Source organism: Takifugu rubripes, chromosome 19, assembly GCF_901000725.2.
Source record: "Takifugu rubripes chromosome 19, fTakRub1.2, whole genome shotgun sequence".
NCBI classification, from domain to species: domain Eukaryota; kingdom Metazoa; phylum Chordata; class Actinopteri; order Tetraodontiformes; family Tetraodontidae; genus Takifugu; species Takifugu rubripes.
In genome coordinates this window covers 13,487,913-13,504,691 of record NC_042303.1, presented here as the reverse complement: position 1 = coordinate 13,504,691, position 16,779 = coordinate 13,487,913, and the positions used below count along the sequence as shown (strand labels likewise).

Here is a 16,779-nt window from a genome sequence, read left to right as displayed (position 1 = left end):
ACCAGTGTGGTTGTCTTCCCCCCTGTGTTGGCTCACAGCTCTGTAATCATTATATAACCACAGGAACAAATATCTCTTTATCTGAGGGCAGATGAGCGCTCACAAACATTCCCCACTGCCCAGCCTCCCCTCGCGCGCGTGTGTGTGTGTGTGATTTTGTGTGTGTGTGTGTGTGTGCCTGTGTGTGTGTGTGTGTGTGTCTGTCTGTCTGTCTGTCTGTCTGTGCTTGCTATTGGCAGCTGAGGATTCTACTATTATTTCAAGCTATTATTTCATCATTAATGCTACCGTTCGTATTGGGCCCCTCAACCCATCACACCTGAGATTTCAAATCACATACTGATGCAGAATCACTACTATTTGAGCACTATTTTTTTAATGTGTGTGTTTAAAAAAAAAATCTGTTATTAATGACTCTATTTTAACAAATAGACCAAACGTATCACTCATTGCTGTTGTAGCGGCGACCTCTGGTGGTAGATGTTTTGAATGAGGGGGAAATGAAAATATTAATTCCTATTTTTAACTCCGCCAAGGAGCTAATGTGACACTGACAACCGGCGTTTATCTGTGTGTGAGCAAAATAACTCGAAAATTTATGAATGGACTTATTTTCAGTAAATGTTGATAAGGGGAAGAGGAACAGATGACTCAATTTTGGGGATGTTCCGGATCCCCAAGGCACTTTGAGCCTTGATCTTCCATAGATCAAATCCATGGGACCTCTGATCATAAAGCAATCTACTATGTTACGTGACCATCACTGCATCACTTGTTGCACCAACATCACGAGCAGAATAGGAAGAAAATAAAGACAATAATAGGAGGAATACATTTTATTTATAGGGACATTTCTGGACAGTCCAGGTCATCGAGTAAAAAATAGGAATTATAAAACACAATTTAAAATAAAACTAAAAAAAGGAAGATACAGACACTATGTGCTGCTGTGGCACATGAAACTATTTCTCCATTGTATTTGAAATTTAACGATGTAATTTTATCCATGAATAATATGTTAATAACGGTCATCAGCAATGGGTCGTTCTGATTGGTCCATTCAGAGGGAAGGGGGCGTGGCTTCCAGCCAGCGTCGCGATCTACTTATGAACCTGGGGAATGGCGCCCTCTAGTGGCTGGGGGAATTCCGCTTCTTACAGGGCATTAGCTTAAATTTCCGCGAAAACTGCAGCCGCGTCTTTTATAATTTGAGGAAACGAGTTGAGCGTCCTGTGCACCCAGCACCACAGATATGCGTATGCACGGCTGGCCTCGTGCACTGTTTTATTTTTGCCATTCATACATGACGTTTACGTGTGTCTCAGAAAAGTGACGTGTGTTAGCGGCTTGTCTGGTGACGTGTCTCTACTACTCTCTTTTCCTACGGAGAGGCTGGATGGAACCATACTGACTCCACTCAGCACTCACACGGGCACCACTAACGCGGCAGGAGTCGGCCTAAGGACACTATGGGGAGTACGTGATATTTCTTTTATATCCCCGCCTCTGCAGCCATTCAATATTCCTTCTTTTTAATCTCTATCAATAGTAAACGGAGAGCTTTTGCCATCGGGCTAATTAGCTAGCCTTGGTTAGGTTAGGGGCAAGTTGTACCTGGGTTATAAGGGATAACTTAAAGTTTTTATTGCAAAGAAATTGTGCTTTTCTCCATTTAAATCAACGTTAAACGTCGCTGGGTAATTGATTCTTGTTGAAGTTATGGGTCAAAGTGACCTGTTGTAAATTGCACGCTCGTTTTGACGCTACCTAGCATCACGCTAATGGCTAAATGAATGAATGTATGACTTACATATTTTATTTTTATTTTCACCCGGGCTTTGCTTTTCTGACGTAAATACGTGGATTTACGTGCATTCCGCTGACCAGCCGAGGAAGAGATAATAGCTAGATGGCTTTAAAAATCGCTTGATGTCAAAGTCAATTTCAGTGATTTTGCATAGTTGGTTTACATCTGAGTAAATCATGCTGCCTTGGGGCTGCGGGCAATTTTTAATCACTCCAGACACCATGGCTGTCTTGAGTTTATGCACAGTTAGCTGGGTGCACGCTGCAGAACTCGACATGTGTCTGCCAGCTGTTTCGCTGCTCCTGAGTGATGACGTAGCACCTGAACGAACCCTTCTGTGAAGAACAAGATGAGAAAACTGGAACCTGCTGGCCTGCACTGGGGTTTAATCACACAAGTGGGGGCTCGTTTTAACTTTTCCCATCTCTTTCTGCAGTCAAATTTTTGGAAGTCATCAAGCCGTTCTGCGCAGTCTTGCCAGAAATCCAGAAACCTGAAAGAAAGGTATGCTTCAGCTTTTAAAGAACACTGTATGCGCTGGGATTAAGCTTTTATCTGATGTGAACTTTGTTTTCCATCCCCGCAGATTCAATTTAGAGAAAAGGTGCTATGGACTGCCATCACTTTATTCATCTTTCTAGTGTGTTGCCAGGTTTGTGTCCATTGATAATGTTGCACGATAAAGAAGCTTTTCACAGTTGTGAGACTGTTGTATTTATGTTTTTTCCTTGTGTGCTGTCGATTCAGATTCCTCTCTTTGGCATCATGTCATCAGATTCAGCGGATCCTTTCTACTGGATGAGAGTAATTCTGGCTTCAAACCGAGGTGCTTGAAATGATTTTCTTTTAGTGTTTTCTCTCTCTTATCTGACCTGAAACAATCTTCACCACATGTGAGAAGTCAAAGGTCACCTGTTGTTGGCTCTTACTACATTGTTCCTTGTGCGGCTGCCAGTCTAACACTGTTCACTTTGTACCTCAGGTACTCTGATGGAGCTGGGTATCTCGCCTATTGTCACCTCAGGTCTTATCATGCAACTGCTGGCTGGTGCCAAAATCATTGAAGTGGGAGACACCCCCAAGGACAGAGCCCTCTTCAATGGAGCTCAGAAATGTAGGTCTTTTCCTCACTTTACCTGTTTCTGAAGGTTTTGAGAGCATTTTAGTGTGTCCCCTTTGCCATACACGCTCAATAGTACACTGACACAGTTTCTGTCCCCCCCCCCTTCTGTCTGTCTGTCTGTCTGTCTGCCTGCAGTGTTTGGAATGATCATCACTATCGGACAGGCAATTGTGTACGTCATGACCGGCATGTATGGAGACCCTTCAGAGATGGGTGCAGGGATATGCCTGCTCATCATCATCCAGGTTGGTTTTAGTTGAAACTTATCTTTGTGTGTGTTGAATCCCTTCTGTGTGGCTTTGTTACCACACACTCTATGTTTCTGTTTCCAGCTGTTTGTGGCAGGTCTGATTGTTTTGCTGCTGGATGAGCTCCTCCAGAAGGGCTACGGTCTTGGCTCTGGTATCTCACTCTTCATTGCCACCAACATCTGTGAGACAATTGTCTGGAAGGCCTTCAGCCCCACCACTGTGAACACTGGCAGAGGTACGGCGGCTCCACAGGAACACAACAAACCACATTTGTTTTCCGCTTAATAACCCCACGTCTGCCTCCATTTGTCCCAGGGACTGAGTTTGAGGGGGCAATCATTGCTCTCTTTCACCTCTTGGCCACTCGCACTGATAAGGTCCGCGCCCTCAGAGAGGCCTTCTACAGGCAGAACCTGCCTAACCTCATGAACCTCCTCGCCACCGTTTTCGTTTTCGCGGTGGTGATATACTTCCAGGTAAACAGATCATCTCGAGGGCGGTATTGTGCGGTGAAGAGAGCGTCACCCTCCTGACTACACATGCCACCGTTTGTTCACGTTGAGCCAAACTGCTGTTTATTTTAACACAACGTTGTTTTGAAAGTTGCAATAGAAATCCTGAAAAGCCGGTTCGTTTGTTTTTGCCAAATATTTGCTAACAGACTTTTCTTTTATTTATTTTTTTCTTATCTCACCAGGGCTTCAGAGTGGACCTCCCCATCAAGTCGGCACGGTACCGCGGCCAGTACAACACTTACCCCATCAAACTGTTCTACACCTCCAATATACCCATCATCCTGCAGTCTGCTCTGGTCTCCAATCTTTACGTCATCTCACAAATGCTTTCAACACGCTTCAGTGGCAACATCCTGGTCAATCTCCTGGGAACCTGGTCTGTAAGTATCAGAACTTTCCCCCTTTTCCAGCATCATTGAGCCGTTTTAAACTCCAGGAGCTTGTCTCAGGAGCTTGTCCTGTGTCGTATGTGTAGGACGCCACCAGCGGCGGACCAGCGCGTGCCTACCCGGTGGGTGGCTTATGCTACTACCTTTCTCCCCCGGAGTCGTTTGGTTCGGTTCTGGACGATCCAATTCACGCCGTCATCTACATCTTCTTCATGCTGGGCTCCTGCGCCTTTTTCTCCAAGACGTGGATCGAAGTGTCTGGATCTTCCGCCAAAGATGTGCGTTTGTGCCTCAGCTCTCCTCTCACACGCCAGCCTCACTTGATATTAACGATCCATGTTTCACCTCAGGTAGCAAAGCAGCTGAAGGAGCAGCAGATGGTCATGAGGGGGCACAGGGAGACGTCGATGGTGCACGAGCTTAATAGGTATCAGGAACTCTGGAAAACATATTTCCATTGCTTGAGTAGAATATGACGAGTTCCATCCTTCAGATCACTTCCTGTGTGTTCTTACTGCCCCTGTCTTTGCAGGTACATCCCCACAGCCGCCGCCTTCGGTGGCCTCTGTATAGGAGGGCTGTCGGTAATGGCCGACTTCTTGGGTGCTATCGGTTCGGGTACCGGAATCCTCTTGGCCGTGACCATCATCTACCAGTACTTTGAAATCTTTGTAAAGGAGCAGAGCGAAGTGGGCAGCATGACAGCGCTGCTGTTCTAACAGAAAACAACAACAACCTTCTGACATCCACCACCTTTGTTTTCCATCATTTACCTCCGGCATGTCAATGCTGAGGAAACTCTTGCGGTTACTCCCAGGGCTCCACATAGTATTGTGTCTCTTCAGTTCAGTTACACCAATAGCTATTACTTATCTCTGTGCTGGCTGCCTACAGTGAGTCGCCACTGACTCTCATCAGCCGAAGAATGCCTAAAAGCACACAAGTGTGCGGCGTCGCCTTTACCTCAGGCATCGTGCAAGGAACACAAAGACAGCGACAACCTTAGTGCTCGTGTCAAGCTGAAAGCACTGTGCCTGGACATTTTGACGGGGAATTGACTTTTGAAAAAAAAACAACAAAAAACAGGCGAACTACCTGTTCGCCAGGTAGCAATGACACTCGAGGATTGCAAGCGACTGTAATAGGGTGTGAAAGTATAAATAAATATACTTGGGCTCCTAACGTGGTTTCTGGCAGTCCCAGACTAGCTGTTTGTGGTTTTGTTTTAAATGTTTTGCTGTTTTACAGCACATTTCTGTACACTCTTTTCAATGCACAGTGTCCAGGCTGTCTCAGAGTTTTCAAAGGAGAAATGTTGTCTTTCCTCATGTTCTTTTATTCCGAGACTGAATTGCTGCACAATACTGCTGAAACGGTTGGGAGGAAAATGGGATTGATGGGGACAAAAAAAAGGGGGGTCATTTTTTTGGTTTTTACTTGATGTAACCAACATAATTGTGTTATTAAAAACACAGGATTTTTTTCCAACCCTCGTGATTTGATTTCTGTCACACGTCGGTGTCCAATAATGTTTAGCTTCCACAAGATGACGCTGTATCATGTTTTCTGTTCTAGCTTCCACGAGTAGTGAGTTTTTGTGTGTGAGATGTGTTAGTGCATATTGTCTTTCTTCGATATCTCAGGTAAAGTGTGCTGCGTTACCTGCAAGTCATCACTCAATACCTGCAAAATAGTGCATGATCCCTACAGATTAAATGAACAGGCCGAATTTAACGTTTACTACAGATGGGCCTTTAGGATTGAGTCTCCTTAGCTACGCTTTTAATTGTTTTCCAAGAATATAACACTTCCTTGGTGGTGTTTTTTGTAGATTAAGTTTATTTTGATTGCCTTAGAAATAAGATCAAAGTAGCTTTTAACGAAATAAATACCAAATTTCTATTATTACCATTAAGGGGCGGTGTTTGACGTCATCACTGTGCGCCCACATGTGGACAGGTCAGAGGCGTACGGAGCCGTCGGCTGCCGGTTGGTTATTCCAATGAAACTCTTGCAATTGTTGAGTAAATTCTGTCGCTCCAGTTATCTTTAACCACTGTGGACGCGTGACAACCAAGGCACTGGTCACCGAAGATGTCGTACTGTAAACAAGAAGGTATTTTGTCTTTTCCATTCATTTTATTCCCCTCCGTGGCAGGGCAATGTCATCGAGAGTCACGATGCTAGGCTAACGTGGGGTTAGCATTTCCCCATTCGCTAGGTTTAGAAAAGTGGTGTTAAAACTGGTTCTAACCTCGTACTCGATTGATTTCTTCCACCCATTATTGTGATAAATATGCTAAACAGTCGTTCATCGGAAAATGTTCCTTTATTAATGATAATAATAATGAAATCGGACGCTTTAATGACGGTGCTCCTCTCAGGTGTCACTGTAAACCCAAATGGAACTATTCATTATTTCTGTCTTGAAATTAAAATTATGAATGACATTTAATTGGGAATGTGTAATGTTTATTATGGTGTCTTGTCTAAGGCAAGGACCGAATCATTTTTGTGACCAAGGAGGACCACGACACACCTAGCAATGCGGAGCTTGTTGCGGAGGACCCCGATGATCCCTATGAAGAACAAGGTCAGTCATTTAATTGGGAAATTAATCTGAGTTCAAAGTATTTCTTACCTTTAGAAATATGCTTTGCTCACATGATTCTTTTCCTATTGTCTGCATGTTCAGGGCTGATCCTGCCAAATGGAGACATCAACTGGAACTGTCCATGCTTGGGTGGCATGGCCAGTGGTCCATGTGGCTCCCAATTCAAAGAGGCTTTTTCCTGCTTCCACTACAGCAAGGAGGAGGTGAAGGGCTCGGAGTGCATAGACCAGTTCCGGAACATGCAAGAGTGCATGCAGAGGTACCCTGAGCTCTATCCTCAAGAGGAAGAGAAAGAGGACCCAACCTCAGTAGTCTCTGACTCTGCCACAACCGCTGATGCCACAACTCCTGACTCTGCTGTAGCTTCTGAAAGTGACTCTGCCTCTTCAGTTTCAAGACCTGAGACTGACAGCACGCTACCTAAAGACGGCTAGACTGCCTGCGATGATCAATTATCACCCAGACTCGATCTCTCAGCGAACAGCTTGGTGTTGTCCGTACTACGACTTAGGCTAGTATAGAAGGTTTACTGCTATAGATCGGACTCATGAACATGACTGTCAATGCAGGGAAATGTACAAACATACAGGCTGTTTGGTTTTCCTGAGCACTCAAACATTGATTATGTTTTAATAATGGTATCAAGCTATCTTCTGCAGGGATGTTAGGTTGAAGTCTCCCTTTATATGCAATGTTTATTTTATTAGATTCTTGTTTTGTCATGTCGGTGAGCATTTGGCATTTATTTGTGTTTGTCCTGACCATTTACTGGGATGAAATGCAGCCATTTTTTTGATTAGGTTTGAATACTTACCATAAATAAGCACCCGAGTCCATTTGCTTTCAATCACTTACGACCAAAATAAAGACAGTAAATACTGTGCATTTATGTTTAACTACTAACCCCTCATTTGACCTCCTGGACGTCACTTCCTGTATGTCTTTGTACCGTTAGTCAGGTAATGTCTGCTGTCACATTAACATCCCTCATAAATGCTTTGACAGTTGTTTTTTTTTAATTCTCTGCTTGGTGTTGTTGCCATCTTTTATTATCTGTCAGGCGTTGGACTTGTTTTCAGAGATCTATGTCCAGCAACAATGTGCGGATTAAAGTGATTGCCTCAAAATTTCATCTTTGTTTTGTGAGCTTTACTGAAAATGGTAAGCTTAAAATCACATCAAGGTATTTAGAACCTGCTTCAAGTATCCTCCATGTATGGTTTAAGTATTCAAAGTCGCCTATCTGGAATTAGTTCATTCTGTCTTTTCTTAAACTTAAGTCTACATTCTGAATGGATCTTGCTTGCAAACACTCTAGAAATGGTTACAATGTTAGGAGCTATTTATTAAAAGTCTTCACATAATCACACAAGTCTTGTTTTTGCCGCCCACCTACAAAATATTAGATTCCCGAGCTGATGAATCAATTCTCACAAAGGATCCATCCCATTGTCCAGTGATGTTGGTTCCTTTTCTGAATCTATTTCCCTGGAGTTCACAGACAACCGTTCCGCAGGCCCTCGGACACCAGCAGGCCGATCCTGGGTGTCCACGGGACCACGACGCTTTGCATGGTGATCAGCAGATGTCCCGTCCCAGCCTCCTCAGAGCCTGCCAGCAGGTACTCCATACCTGGTGTCAGAGTTAAAGATACTGTAACCATTTTTTGTTTCTTTTGAATATCAAACTAGCAGAACCTGATGCCATGGCTGGTGGCCGTCTTACCAGGGTTCAAGACAGGACAAGTGCAGCCATGTTTGGTCCAGGACAGAGGATAGATGCTGCTGGTGCCCAGGGAGAGCTCCGTTTGACCCGATTGAAAGACTTTCCGAACTTTGACTTGCACCTCTGCGTGGGTCCCTTTGTCATGAGCGGACAGCACACTGGCCTTGATAACTGCATCAATCACACGCGTGGAGTCAGAGGACTGAAATCTGTCTACAGTCCACAGGTTCATCTAAAGTTACGTTAAGATCAGCTTTCCTACCGTAATCATGTTTGATCCTACAGAGTTCAGATGCACTCCTCAGCTTTTTCTCCTTGCAGCTACACTTCCCTGTGTACCGACAGTTGCATCAAACAGAACCTCGACGTTGCAGCGCTCTGGAAATTCAAGGTGAGGTGCGACGGCGCTCACCTGTGTGATGCAGGGTGGAGACCGCGCGGCCCTTTGTCCACTGCACATCATCTTCGAATGTGTGATCCACATCAGGAACCTTCCCACCGATGGGGACGTTGACCACATGGTTGTCGCTGTAGCTGCAAAAGTGGTTGACTAGCATAAACCTCACAGTTTTGGTCCTATTATGGATATTTAGGGAATGCGATTGTGTTACACGTGTGGCTAACCTGGTCAAACACTGCCCAGTGGTGGGGTCACAACTGCGAGGGCAGGTACATGGTTTACAACCTTCCTCGCTAAACCCCCAAAAACCAGGCAAGCACTGGCCGCAGTCTGCACCGCCAACGCCCGGTTTGCAGCGGCACTGCCCACTCCTCGGGTGGCACCAGGGGCTCTCCTCCCCAGGATGGGGTGGCAAAGAGCCCCGCGGATCACACCAGCAGCCTGAAAAACGCACCGTAACTTCAAACTTCACAGCTAAAGTCCTCTCGTGGTCCCAGGTCGTTTCCTGTCTCTTACGTTTGCATGCGAGTGGGGAGCTGAGGGGAAGAGACGGGTGACGGTGGTAACCGTGGCGACAGCGCTGGCACCTGCGGCCGACCGTGTTGTGTTTGCAGTTATGGCAGACGCCCCCGCTGGTGCCGCCCGAGGAGAGCCACGCCCGCTCAGAGAAGTGGCAGCTGTCGGCGTGGCCGTGGCACTGGCACTCTGCAGCCACAGCGGTGGAGAGAGAAGTGAGTTAAAATATTCTTCCAGTTCAAACTGTTTGGAAACAGAAGCGCTGCAGTCCTGATGGTCACATTTACTCTGACAAGCGTTGGACTCCCCGCTGCTGCTGTTTGCAGGCCTCCAAGGACGGTCGTTGTAGAGCTGGGCGCACTTCTCACAGTGATGGCCTGTTGTGTGGTGAGCACACTGACACCTGCCGAACACCTGGAAGACACATCTGGGCATCCTCAGTTGCTTTACTTACAGGAGCAGACCCAGGCCATGCGCTGGCCTTTGTCTGTAAACCTAAAATAGATCCTGGCCGGTGTTGTAAAGCATAAGAAAGGGCTTTTAAAGGGTGATACGTTCCACCGGTGACTGTTTTCACATCTGGACAGGACAACCTGGAACATGCATTCGAGGTTCTGAAGCCTGGCCAAAGTGAAAACCAACACCCGCCCTTTGACTTGAATTCAAAGGAGAACCCGCTTACCATGTTCTGGTCCTGACTTGTGTCTCGACTGTTGTTGTGAGGTGCGCATGACCCAGCATGTCCGTGACACAGGCAGGTCCCCCTGGCCAGTAAAGTGGAAACGGCATAAGGTGCAGCGGCTGTGCTCTCTGTGACGGGGGCAGAGGTCAGAGCTGAGGCTGGTGAGCTGGTCTCTGCAGGATCCGGACAGGTCTGAGCTTTGAGCAACCTTATGCGGAGGTTAGTGAGGGCGAGGCGGGCGACGGCCTCGGGACTAAAAGGGTCCAGTATTTTGGAAGTGCTTGGGTCCAGTAGACGTAATATCACCTGAGGAGGAGAGCAAAGCAAATAAAGCGCCACAACTCTGTAAAGCATTGAGAATCTGCACCCAAACGGGTGCTTTCTTACCTCCCCTTTTGTGCACGGGGTGGCCGCTGTGTAACGGGACGTGCACAGAGAACCTTCGTCGTCTGGCAAACCAAACTCTGCGCTGCAATTTTGCGCAAACAGCCGCAGAGTTTCCCAGGTCTTCCCAAAGTCCGCCGAGCGTTCGATCGCCATGGCAGCGGGCCGGGGTGACCTGAAGACCAAAATCACATGGGACAGAACGAAGCGTGTCTCCAAGTCCAGCCGGATCTCATCCGGAGCGCCCGTGGCTGCGCTCGACGCCCACCAGGTATCCGGGTGCAAGAAAGGGTCGTCGGCCATGTGAGAAGACGGGTGGGTGTCCTCGATGCAGAGGTGGGGGTGCGCAGGAGGATCCAGGCGGAGGCTGGGAGAGGAACGGTTTCCATAGCATCCTGAAAGAGTTCGGAGGGCTCTGCCGCTCGCCAGGTTCCCAATGGGTGGACTGCAAGCACGGTCAACACACCTGGAGACTGACACACAAGGTGACAGGGGATCAGCTATGATGTCATTTTGTGTAGGAATAATGAGGATCTGTGGGTGCTTTTGTATTCATTTGTTCTGGTAATAGAAAAGGACTGGGGGGTGGGGGGGCACTGACATAATCGAATCAATAGACTTTTCATTGTCTCTGTGATGAATACTTTATTTGCCAGACTTTTGTGATTGTGGCATAGCTGCTGCCTTTGAAGGACACACGCGCGCGCCCACACACGCACTAACACGGGCTCAGAGAGCATCCTCTCAGGTTGCATTTAATGGACACGCCTCAGAACTGCTATCAAATGCAGCAGAACTAAGCCCCATGGAGGCGGTAAAATAAGGATCTATAAATCTATGTTTCAGTAGAAGAAGTCTACTCCTCTTAGTCAGCAAAGCAACAATGAGAGAGCAAATGAGGCGCCTGAATCAAAGCAGAAGCAGAATGCACCTCACCTGCTCTGCTGTGCGTCACCATTAAAAACAGCCACCACTTCGTCGCCAGCAGCCGGAGTCGGTCGTTCCCAAACATGTTACTGAACTAATTCCAACTTTCTTTGTTTACGCGCTGTTTACGATGCCAACGATGCTACAAACACCGCCCAGCAAACGGCTGTCCTCAGCATTCTGTGGAGTCTATCGGACGGGCAAGCGCATTCCTCTGCCAATTACGCAATGCGCAAAGTGCCAGGAGGACTCCCCGAACATTTTCTCACCGACGTCCTCCGAGGAACAGCGTTGATTAAAAAAAACTCCTTGATGAATTTCCGGAGCAAAAGCGAAAACGGAACTGCTAATTCCAGGTTAGCCCCATAAATCTGTACATTTAACGGAAGACTCGTACACACGCAAACATCTGTATTGCTCAGTGTGCGCACGCGAGTCCAGATGATGGCATCGATAACTGCTCAGGCTCCTATCCCGGTCCAACCCTCGTGATGTTAGAATCCCGTCTGACGCTCAGCGCCTTTACGCACGGGACAGGAGTGCGCGCAGTATTTATTCACATCTCCCGCCCACAACACCCACACGGACACACGCATACACCCCAAAAAGCCTTTTGTTTGTCTTTTATAATCTGAAATCCAGAGACCCAGATGTTGAGGACGCGTACTACGGATACACCGGGCACGACTCTGCACTACAGGCCGAGGAAATTAGTTTATCTGCTTCTGGCCTCCTGGGTTTCATCCGCACTAATTCCAAGTTACGGCTCCCTTTCAGGTTCAGCGACAAGAAATCCGAGAGGAGGGACAGAAATAGAGGCCGGTGCTATTTGCAGCAGGATTACAGGGAAGAGAAGTAACAGCTTGGAGTTTTAACGCAATTATTTGGACTGTGAAATAAACCCTACGTGACAAAATATCTTTGGACCTACTGATTAATGAAACCACCGACTGAGCTGGAAGGATCTCTGTCGTTTTTCAAATACATTTTTTTCCAGATCCGACTTCCTCTGGAGACAAACAAAAGCAGAATGATAAAGGGATAATAAATGAGTCAGTGATGCTGATTTATACTTGGATAGAATATGATATGCGGCTGTTTATGAGGCGGTCTCCAGGGATTACCCTCATCATCCGGACCGTCATCATTCTTTTCTTTGTTGATTTGTTGTCTTTCTTTTCTGTGTTGATTTTACACAACTGTCACCCTAAAAATGCTTTCTATCGTTTCTACACTCTAAAATCATGAATCGTTGTTCTTTGGCGTCACCTACACCAACGACAGTCCATGGTTTTTTTCAAAGACGGAGGTGGTTCATTGAGGTTTGAGGTCAAGTTTGGAACTGAGCAATAAACTCTTTTAAAAGCTGCCATTTGAAGTGAAAGTAAACTATGTGTGGTTGCTCGTTTTGGCCTGAAAATACAAAACACGTTGAATTCTTAATTGAGTAAATCTTAATGAAGGGTAATTTTCTGGGTTAAAGGAATGCGCAGCCGCATCTAATAAAGTCCTTGTTTGGCGCGCGACAGGGAGGATTGATGAATTGAAATAAACTCTGGTGCACGCTGCAGCTGCCGACAGATGTTGCACTGAGCAAAAAAAAAGCAGTAACTCTCTTTTTCATCGAATTCATTTTCTACATTCTTACCATACGTCTCAACTGCGGCTACCCCCTGCTGTGACGGGTCAAATACCAGCCAGGGAAGGTCAAAAGGATCTCCTACCTGCCCCGTGACTGCCTCTCTAATTGCTCCCTTTTCTCTCCTTCACAGGTTCGACCGAAGGCCGGGGTCAACGGAACCAGGGACTCGCCCACCCCATCCTCGTAATGTTCACTGTTTGTCCAAGTCATGATCTGAGCACGTGGACATGATCCCAGGCTCCCTTTGGATCTCTACGTCATCATCGCCGGTGTTGGGGCATTTGGAAATAATCACCTCAGACGGTTTGTTGTGGCTCTTCTGTTATGGAGACAGACGCACGCGGTGAGATCTAATGTGTAGGTATCCACCCACCACAGCCACAGTTAATAGGCAGCGTCTGAGTTAACTGAGGTCAGAGTTAATTACCCTGCTGTATTTTGACGCACCGCAGCTTTATAATCTACCTTGAGATTCGTCAAATCTTTACATATTTGCTTTTTCTCACAAAAGGTTTTTTTTCCAAGGAAAGTTTGAGAAGATCGAGAGAAAGAAAACTTATTGTGGAAACACGATTAGGTTTTTTAAAATCCTGTATAAATTTCAAAGTTTATGAAGTGTAAAATAGACAATTTATACATTATAATGTCTCAAGAACGCTGTTCGGGGAGGATCTTTCACTTTTGACTGTTAGCGTGCTAATTAGACATTTGTACAGCCATTTATATCATTTAACAAAACAAATTATGAATTTTGAGCATCACTCACCTAAATACATTCACATCTAGCAATTTTCCATAGACTACTTGGAATGAACTGGAATGAGCTTTGCCTTTAAGTCACACAGCAGTGATTTTAGGCAGAATCTGCAACATTTACTTCAGCATATGTAACGGGGGATCTCCCTCTTTCATAAACGCACCAGTGACCAATAGGTTTTATTCATGTCAGTGCCACCAAAATGTTACTGTTGCTCCCAAGTTTGAACAAGACAAACTGTGGCTGACAGCAGTGCTGGATGCTGGCCAGATCTTCACCGCTGAAATTCTTCCTCTTTTACAGCCTGTTCTGTCTGACTAGGACTCCGCTTCTCAAATTCACAACAAGAAACGGTTGAAATGAAAGGAAAAATCAAAGGCAGCTGTTTGAGGTCCGGGGCCAGGTTAGAGGTTCCATTGCACGTCTCTTGTGCCTGGCTGGTTTGTTACGATGAGGCCCCCTTCTGGGCTCATTAAAGGTAGTTATTGGCACGCCAAGGGTCCACCTGTGAGTCACGCTAGCCAAGAGGGCGACTTCATGGTTTACTGCCCCACCTTCCTGTCGTGCTTCCCCCCCAAGAAACTAAAATCGGCAAATCACGTTGGCCCCGTTTACACACTCAATTGACGTAGCTATGCAGAATTACAGCCCGTTCTGAAGTTAGCTTAATGAGACTTTCCTGGAAGTTACGGGCTTCAGGGTGCGCCCACGTTTGTGGTCGAGGTATGTGGGTGTCAGCAGAAGGTGTGTAAGAACACGGACCCTCCTGGCATGCCCCACAATGTTATGTTAAAAAGGGTATTGCCTTGATCCTATTAACCAACATCTGGCCAGCAGGAGGAGCTAAAGTTAGCCACACATGCCGATGTCATTAGTGTAAAATGGCTGTTAAGAAAGATGTGACCCTGGTAAGATTGTAAACCTGAAAAAGAGGGATTAGCAGAGGTGGATAATTTTTAAGAACTAATCTATGAAATGTGATTTATTGATCTGTGTGAATCAATACTCTGATATTGATGGTGTTGATATACAGTCCTGGCCTCTTCATCATTCCTTTTGGGAGCCTCATTGGCTGGATCTCAGTACCGTTAAACACATGTTAACGATTAATATGGTGCTGTGATCAGGTTGCTTTCAGACCACTGATGTAATTTGATTATAGGCCTTTGGGAGATCTCTGATCTGGCTTAGGCTTCCTCGATGAGATGATTTGTTTGGGTCTGTGCTCCACTGCAAAAACAAATGTGAGCCTTTTAGACCAGTACAACTTTCCGAACATCCACTCGTTCCTGCTAGCCTCCGTGTGGCACCGTATCCTTTAGAAATGACATGCAAGGGGTCAGACAAAATGAGAGATTTATTCCTGCCTGGATAACCAATCTCAGGCTGCGCTGGCGAATTTTCAAAGGAGGGGGGCCTGCGATGCACAGCATGTAAAAGCATGCTCTCCATTCAAATTCCATCAGCTCATCATGACCATCATTATCGTCACTATCTTCAACAGCATGAGATGGGAGCGTTGTGGTGCCTGTAAAGGTCCTATTTTAGAGGAATTATCTTGAGAAAGGCCGCGGTGGGTGGGCAAAACACAGAGGTTGGTGCTTGCTAACCAACCAAGCCCAACATCTGGGTTCATAGGCTGTTTTTGTGCACGCTCGGAGGTATTGTCCCAGTCCAGGTAAAACTGAGTCAACCATTAACCGGTTAGTGGAAGCAGTAATTTGTTTTCAATCGGGATTCTGTGCAAACTCGAGAATATGGGTTCTTATATAATTCACAGGCACAAAATGTACATTTCTAAGTCATCCTGCTTCTGAGACGTACTAAAAAATGAAATTATCACTCCTTTTTATGTTTTTTCCAAGGCTTGACTATTGCAGCTCTGTTGAAAGTGAGAGTTTGGAACCAACTCCCAGCAATCACAGAATCATTACAGAATTTATGCTTCCCAGCCCAGATCAGCCCAAGATCCAGTGTGTGCATGTGAGACAGATGCGGAGGTCTGTGTGTATTTCCGGTCATTTTCTCACGCCATGTTTTTATATTAAACTGTGAACATTAATTATATTCCTCATGTTTTCTTCCGGCGTCCACAGAAATCTCGAAGCAACTCTGGCTCCACCTGGAGGCCGGTCATATTACTGCAATTGTTCTGGGTCCGAGACACCATGACAAGGGGTAAACTGGACAAAAAAAACACCTCTGCACAAGACACAATACAGCAACATTCAGTTGCTGCATCGGTTTGAGGAAGGTTCTGACGCCTCTCCGTGAATGAAGGCTAAACCTAAACTCACTAAAGCACCTATCTCAGGATCCACTTCTGCACAGCTGGATCACCGGTGGTGTTCCACCTGTCTTCCCCTCAGGCTTTTCTCACAGGGACCCTTCAGATTTCTCACTCTGAGGGCTCCATTGACAAATTGGATTCAACTTTATGTAAAAGAGATTTAATAGGGATCCTTTGTTGTTGTTGTTGTTTATTTCTGCTGTGATTGATTTTTAAATGCAATGATTGAGTCAAGCTCTGAGATAACTGAGAAACCAGATGTGATATTGTTGGTGTTCCAGGAGTTTTCCAGGTTTATTAACAGGTTTAACCCTACGATTAGAACAAGTGTAGACATTAAAGATTCAGTAAGGTCTTTTCTCAGGAAAATTAATGGGCTGAGAGGAGAGCGCTTGGGTCGCGCATGGGTGCGTGGCTCTTGTTTTTTGCGGTTTTATTACTTACTCAAAATAGATTTGTCAGTGTCCTGTTTCATGCTCTGTATTTTCCACCCCGCTGCCTGTTGTCCACAACTTGTGGCGGCATGTTTGTGTCTCTGAAACACCCGAAGCGGTCATGGGGGAAAACAAACCAAAAACCCCCACAAATGTGTGATTTTTTTGTGAATGGAACAAAGTTTTTGTCTCTTTGCACGCAGTCTGTTACCCATGGGTGATTCCACCCACTGTGTAGTGGGATCGGTGAATAAAATTCACTTTACAGATGAATCTCCTTACCCGAGAGTTGGTTTTTACTTCTTAAAAGGGGAATTTCACTG

At 46.0% G+C, this 16,779-nt stretch overlaps 3 protein-coding genes and 1 long non-coding RNA gene across 4 annotated transcripts; 3 read left to right on the top strand and 1 right to left on the bottom strand.

The window, feature by feature from the left end:
- Window positions 1-1,074: 1,074 nt before the first annotated feature.
- Window positions 1,075-5,573, top strand: LOC101075256 (protein transport protein Sec61 subunit alpha-like 1). Its single transcript, XM_003973464.3, has 12 exons — window positions 1,075-1,476; window positions 2,244-2,311; window positions 2,394-2,459; window positions 2,555-2,633; window positions 2,790-2,921; window positions 3,066-3,175; window positions 3,263-3,416; window positions 3,497-3,657; window positions 3,879-4,076; window positions 4,172-4,363; window positions 4,436-4,512; window positions 4,618-5,573. Exons 1-12 carry the CDS (start codon window positions 1,470-1,472, stop codon window positions 4,802-4,804), a joined length of 1,431 nt encoding a protein of 476 aa, XP_003973513.1. The 5' UTR covers window positions 1,075-1,469; the 3' UTR covers window positions 4,805-5,573.
- Window positions 5,574-6,015: 442 nt separating this feature from the next.
- Window positions 6,016-7,831, top strand: chchd4a (coiled-coil-helix-coiled-coil-helix domain containing 4a). The gene is made up of 3 exons (XM_003973510.3): window positions 6,016-6,201; window positions 6,580-6,678; window positions 6,781-7,831. The coding sequence occupies exons 1-3, from the start codon at window positions 6,180-6,182 to the stop codon at window positions 7,131-7,133; spliced, it is 474 nt and encodes a 157-aa protein (XP_003973559.1). The 5' UTR covers window positions 6,016-6,179; the 3' UTR covers window positions 7,134-7,831.
- Window positions 7,832-7,882: 51 nt separating this feature from the next.
- On the bottom strand, window positions 7,883-12,905 carry LOC101066449 (netrin-4). The gene is made up of 10 exons (XM_003973511.3): window positions 11,343-12,905; window positions 10,410-10,879; window positions 10,023-10,328; window positions 9,628-9,754; window positions 9,341-9,529; window positions 9,049-9,265; window positions 8,837-8,958; window positions 8,687-8,755; window positions 8,425-8,595; window positions 7,883-8,331 (listed from the first exon to the last, which is right to left on the bottom strand). Exons 1-10 carry the CDS (start codon window positions 11,416-11,418, stop codon window positions 8,195-8,197), a joined length of 1,884 nt encoding a protein of 627 aa, XP_003973560.2. The 5' UTR covers window positions 11,419-12,905; the 3' UTR covers window positions 7,883-8,194.
- LOC115246852 (uncharacterized) lies at window positions 11,574-16,725 on the top strand. Its single transcript, XR_003885949.1, has 4 exons — window positions 11,574-11,689; window positions 13,106-13,332; window positions 15,598-15,732; window positions 15,829-16,725. It is a non-coding gene; the product is annotated as an uncharacterized lncRNA (long non-coding RNA).
- Window positions 16,726-16,779: the final 54 nt, after the last annotated feature.

Excerpts from the sequence above, each read along its gene's own strand:
- LOC101075256 (XM_003973464.3), top strand. Across the intron at positions 2,460-2,554 it reads TCTTTCTAGTGTGTTGCCAG|ATTCCTCTCTTTGGCATCAT; the intron begins GTTTGTGTCCAT and ends CTGTCGATTCAG. Across the intron at positions 3,658-3,878 it reads CGGTGGTGATATACTTCCAG|GGCTTCAGAGTGGACCTCCC; the intron begins GTAAACAGATCA and ends TTATCTCACCAG.
- chchd4a (XM_003973510.3), top strand. The coding sequence starts at position 6,180 with ATGTCGTACTGTAAACAAGAAG. Across the intron at positions 6,202-6,579 it reads GTCGTACTGTAAACAAGAAG|GCAAGGACCGAATCATTTTT; the intron begins GTATTTTGTCTT and ends GTCTTGTCTAAG. Across the intron at positions 6,679-6,780 it reads TGATCCCTATGAAGAACAAG|GGCTGATCCTGCCAAATGGA; the intron begins GTCAGTCATTTA and ends CTGCATGTTCAG.
- LOC101066449 (XM_003973511.3), bottom strand. The coding sequence starts at position 11,418 with ATGTTTGGGAACGACCGACTCCGGCTGCTGGCGACGAAGTGGTGGCTG. Across the intron at positions 10,329-10,409 it reads CCCCGTGCACAAAAGGGGAG|GTGATATTACGTCTACTGGA; the intron begins GTAAGAAAGCAC and ends TCTCCTCCTCAG. Across the intron at positions 9,530-9,627 it reads GGAGTCCAACGCTTGTCAGA|AGTGCCAGTGCCACGGCCAC; the intron begins GTAAATGTGACC and ends CTGTGGCTGCAG.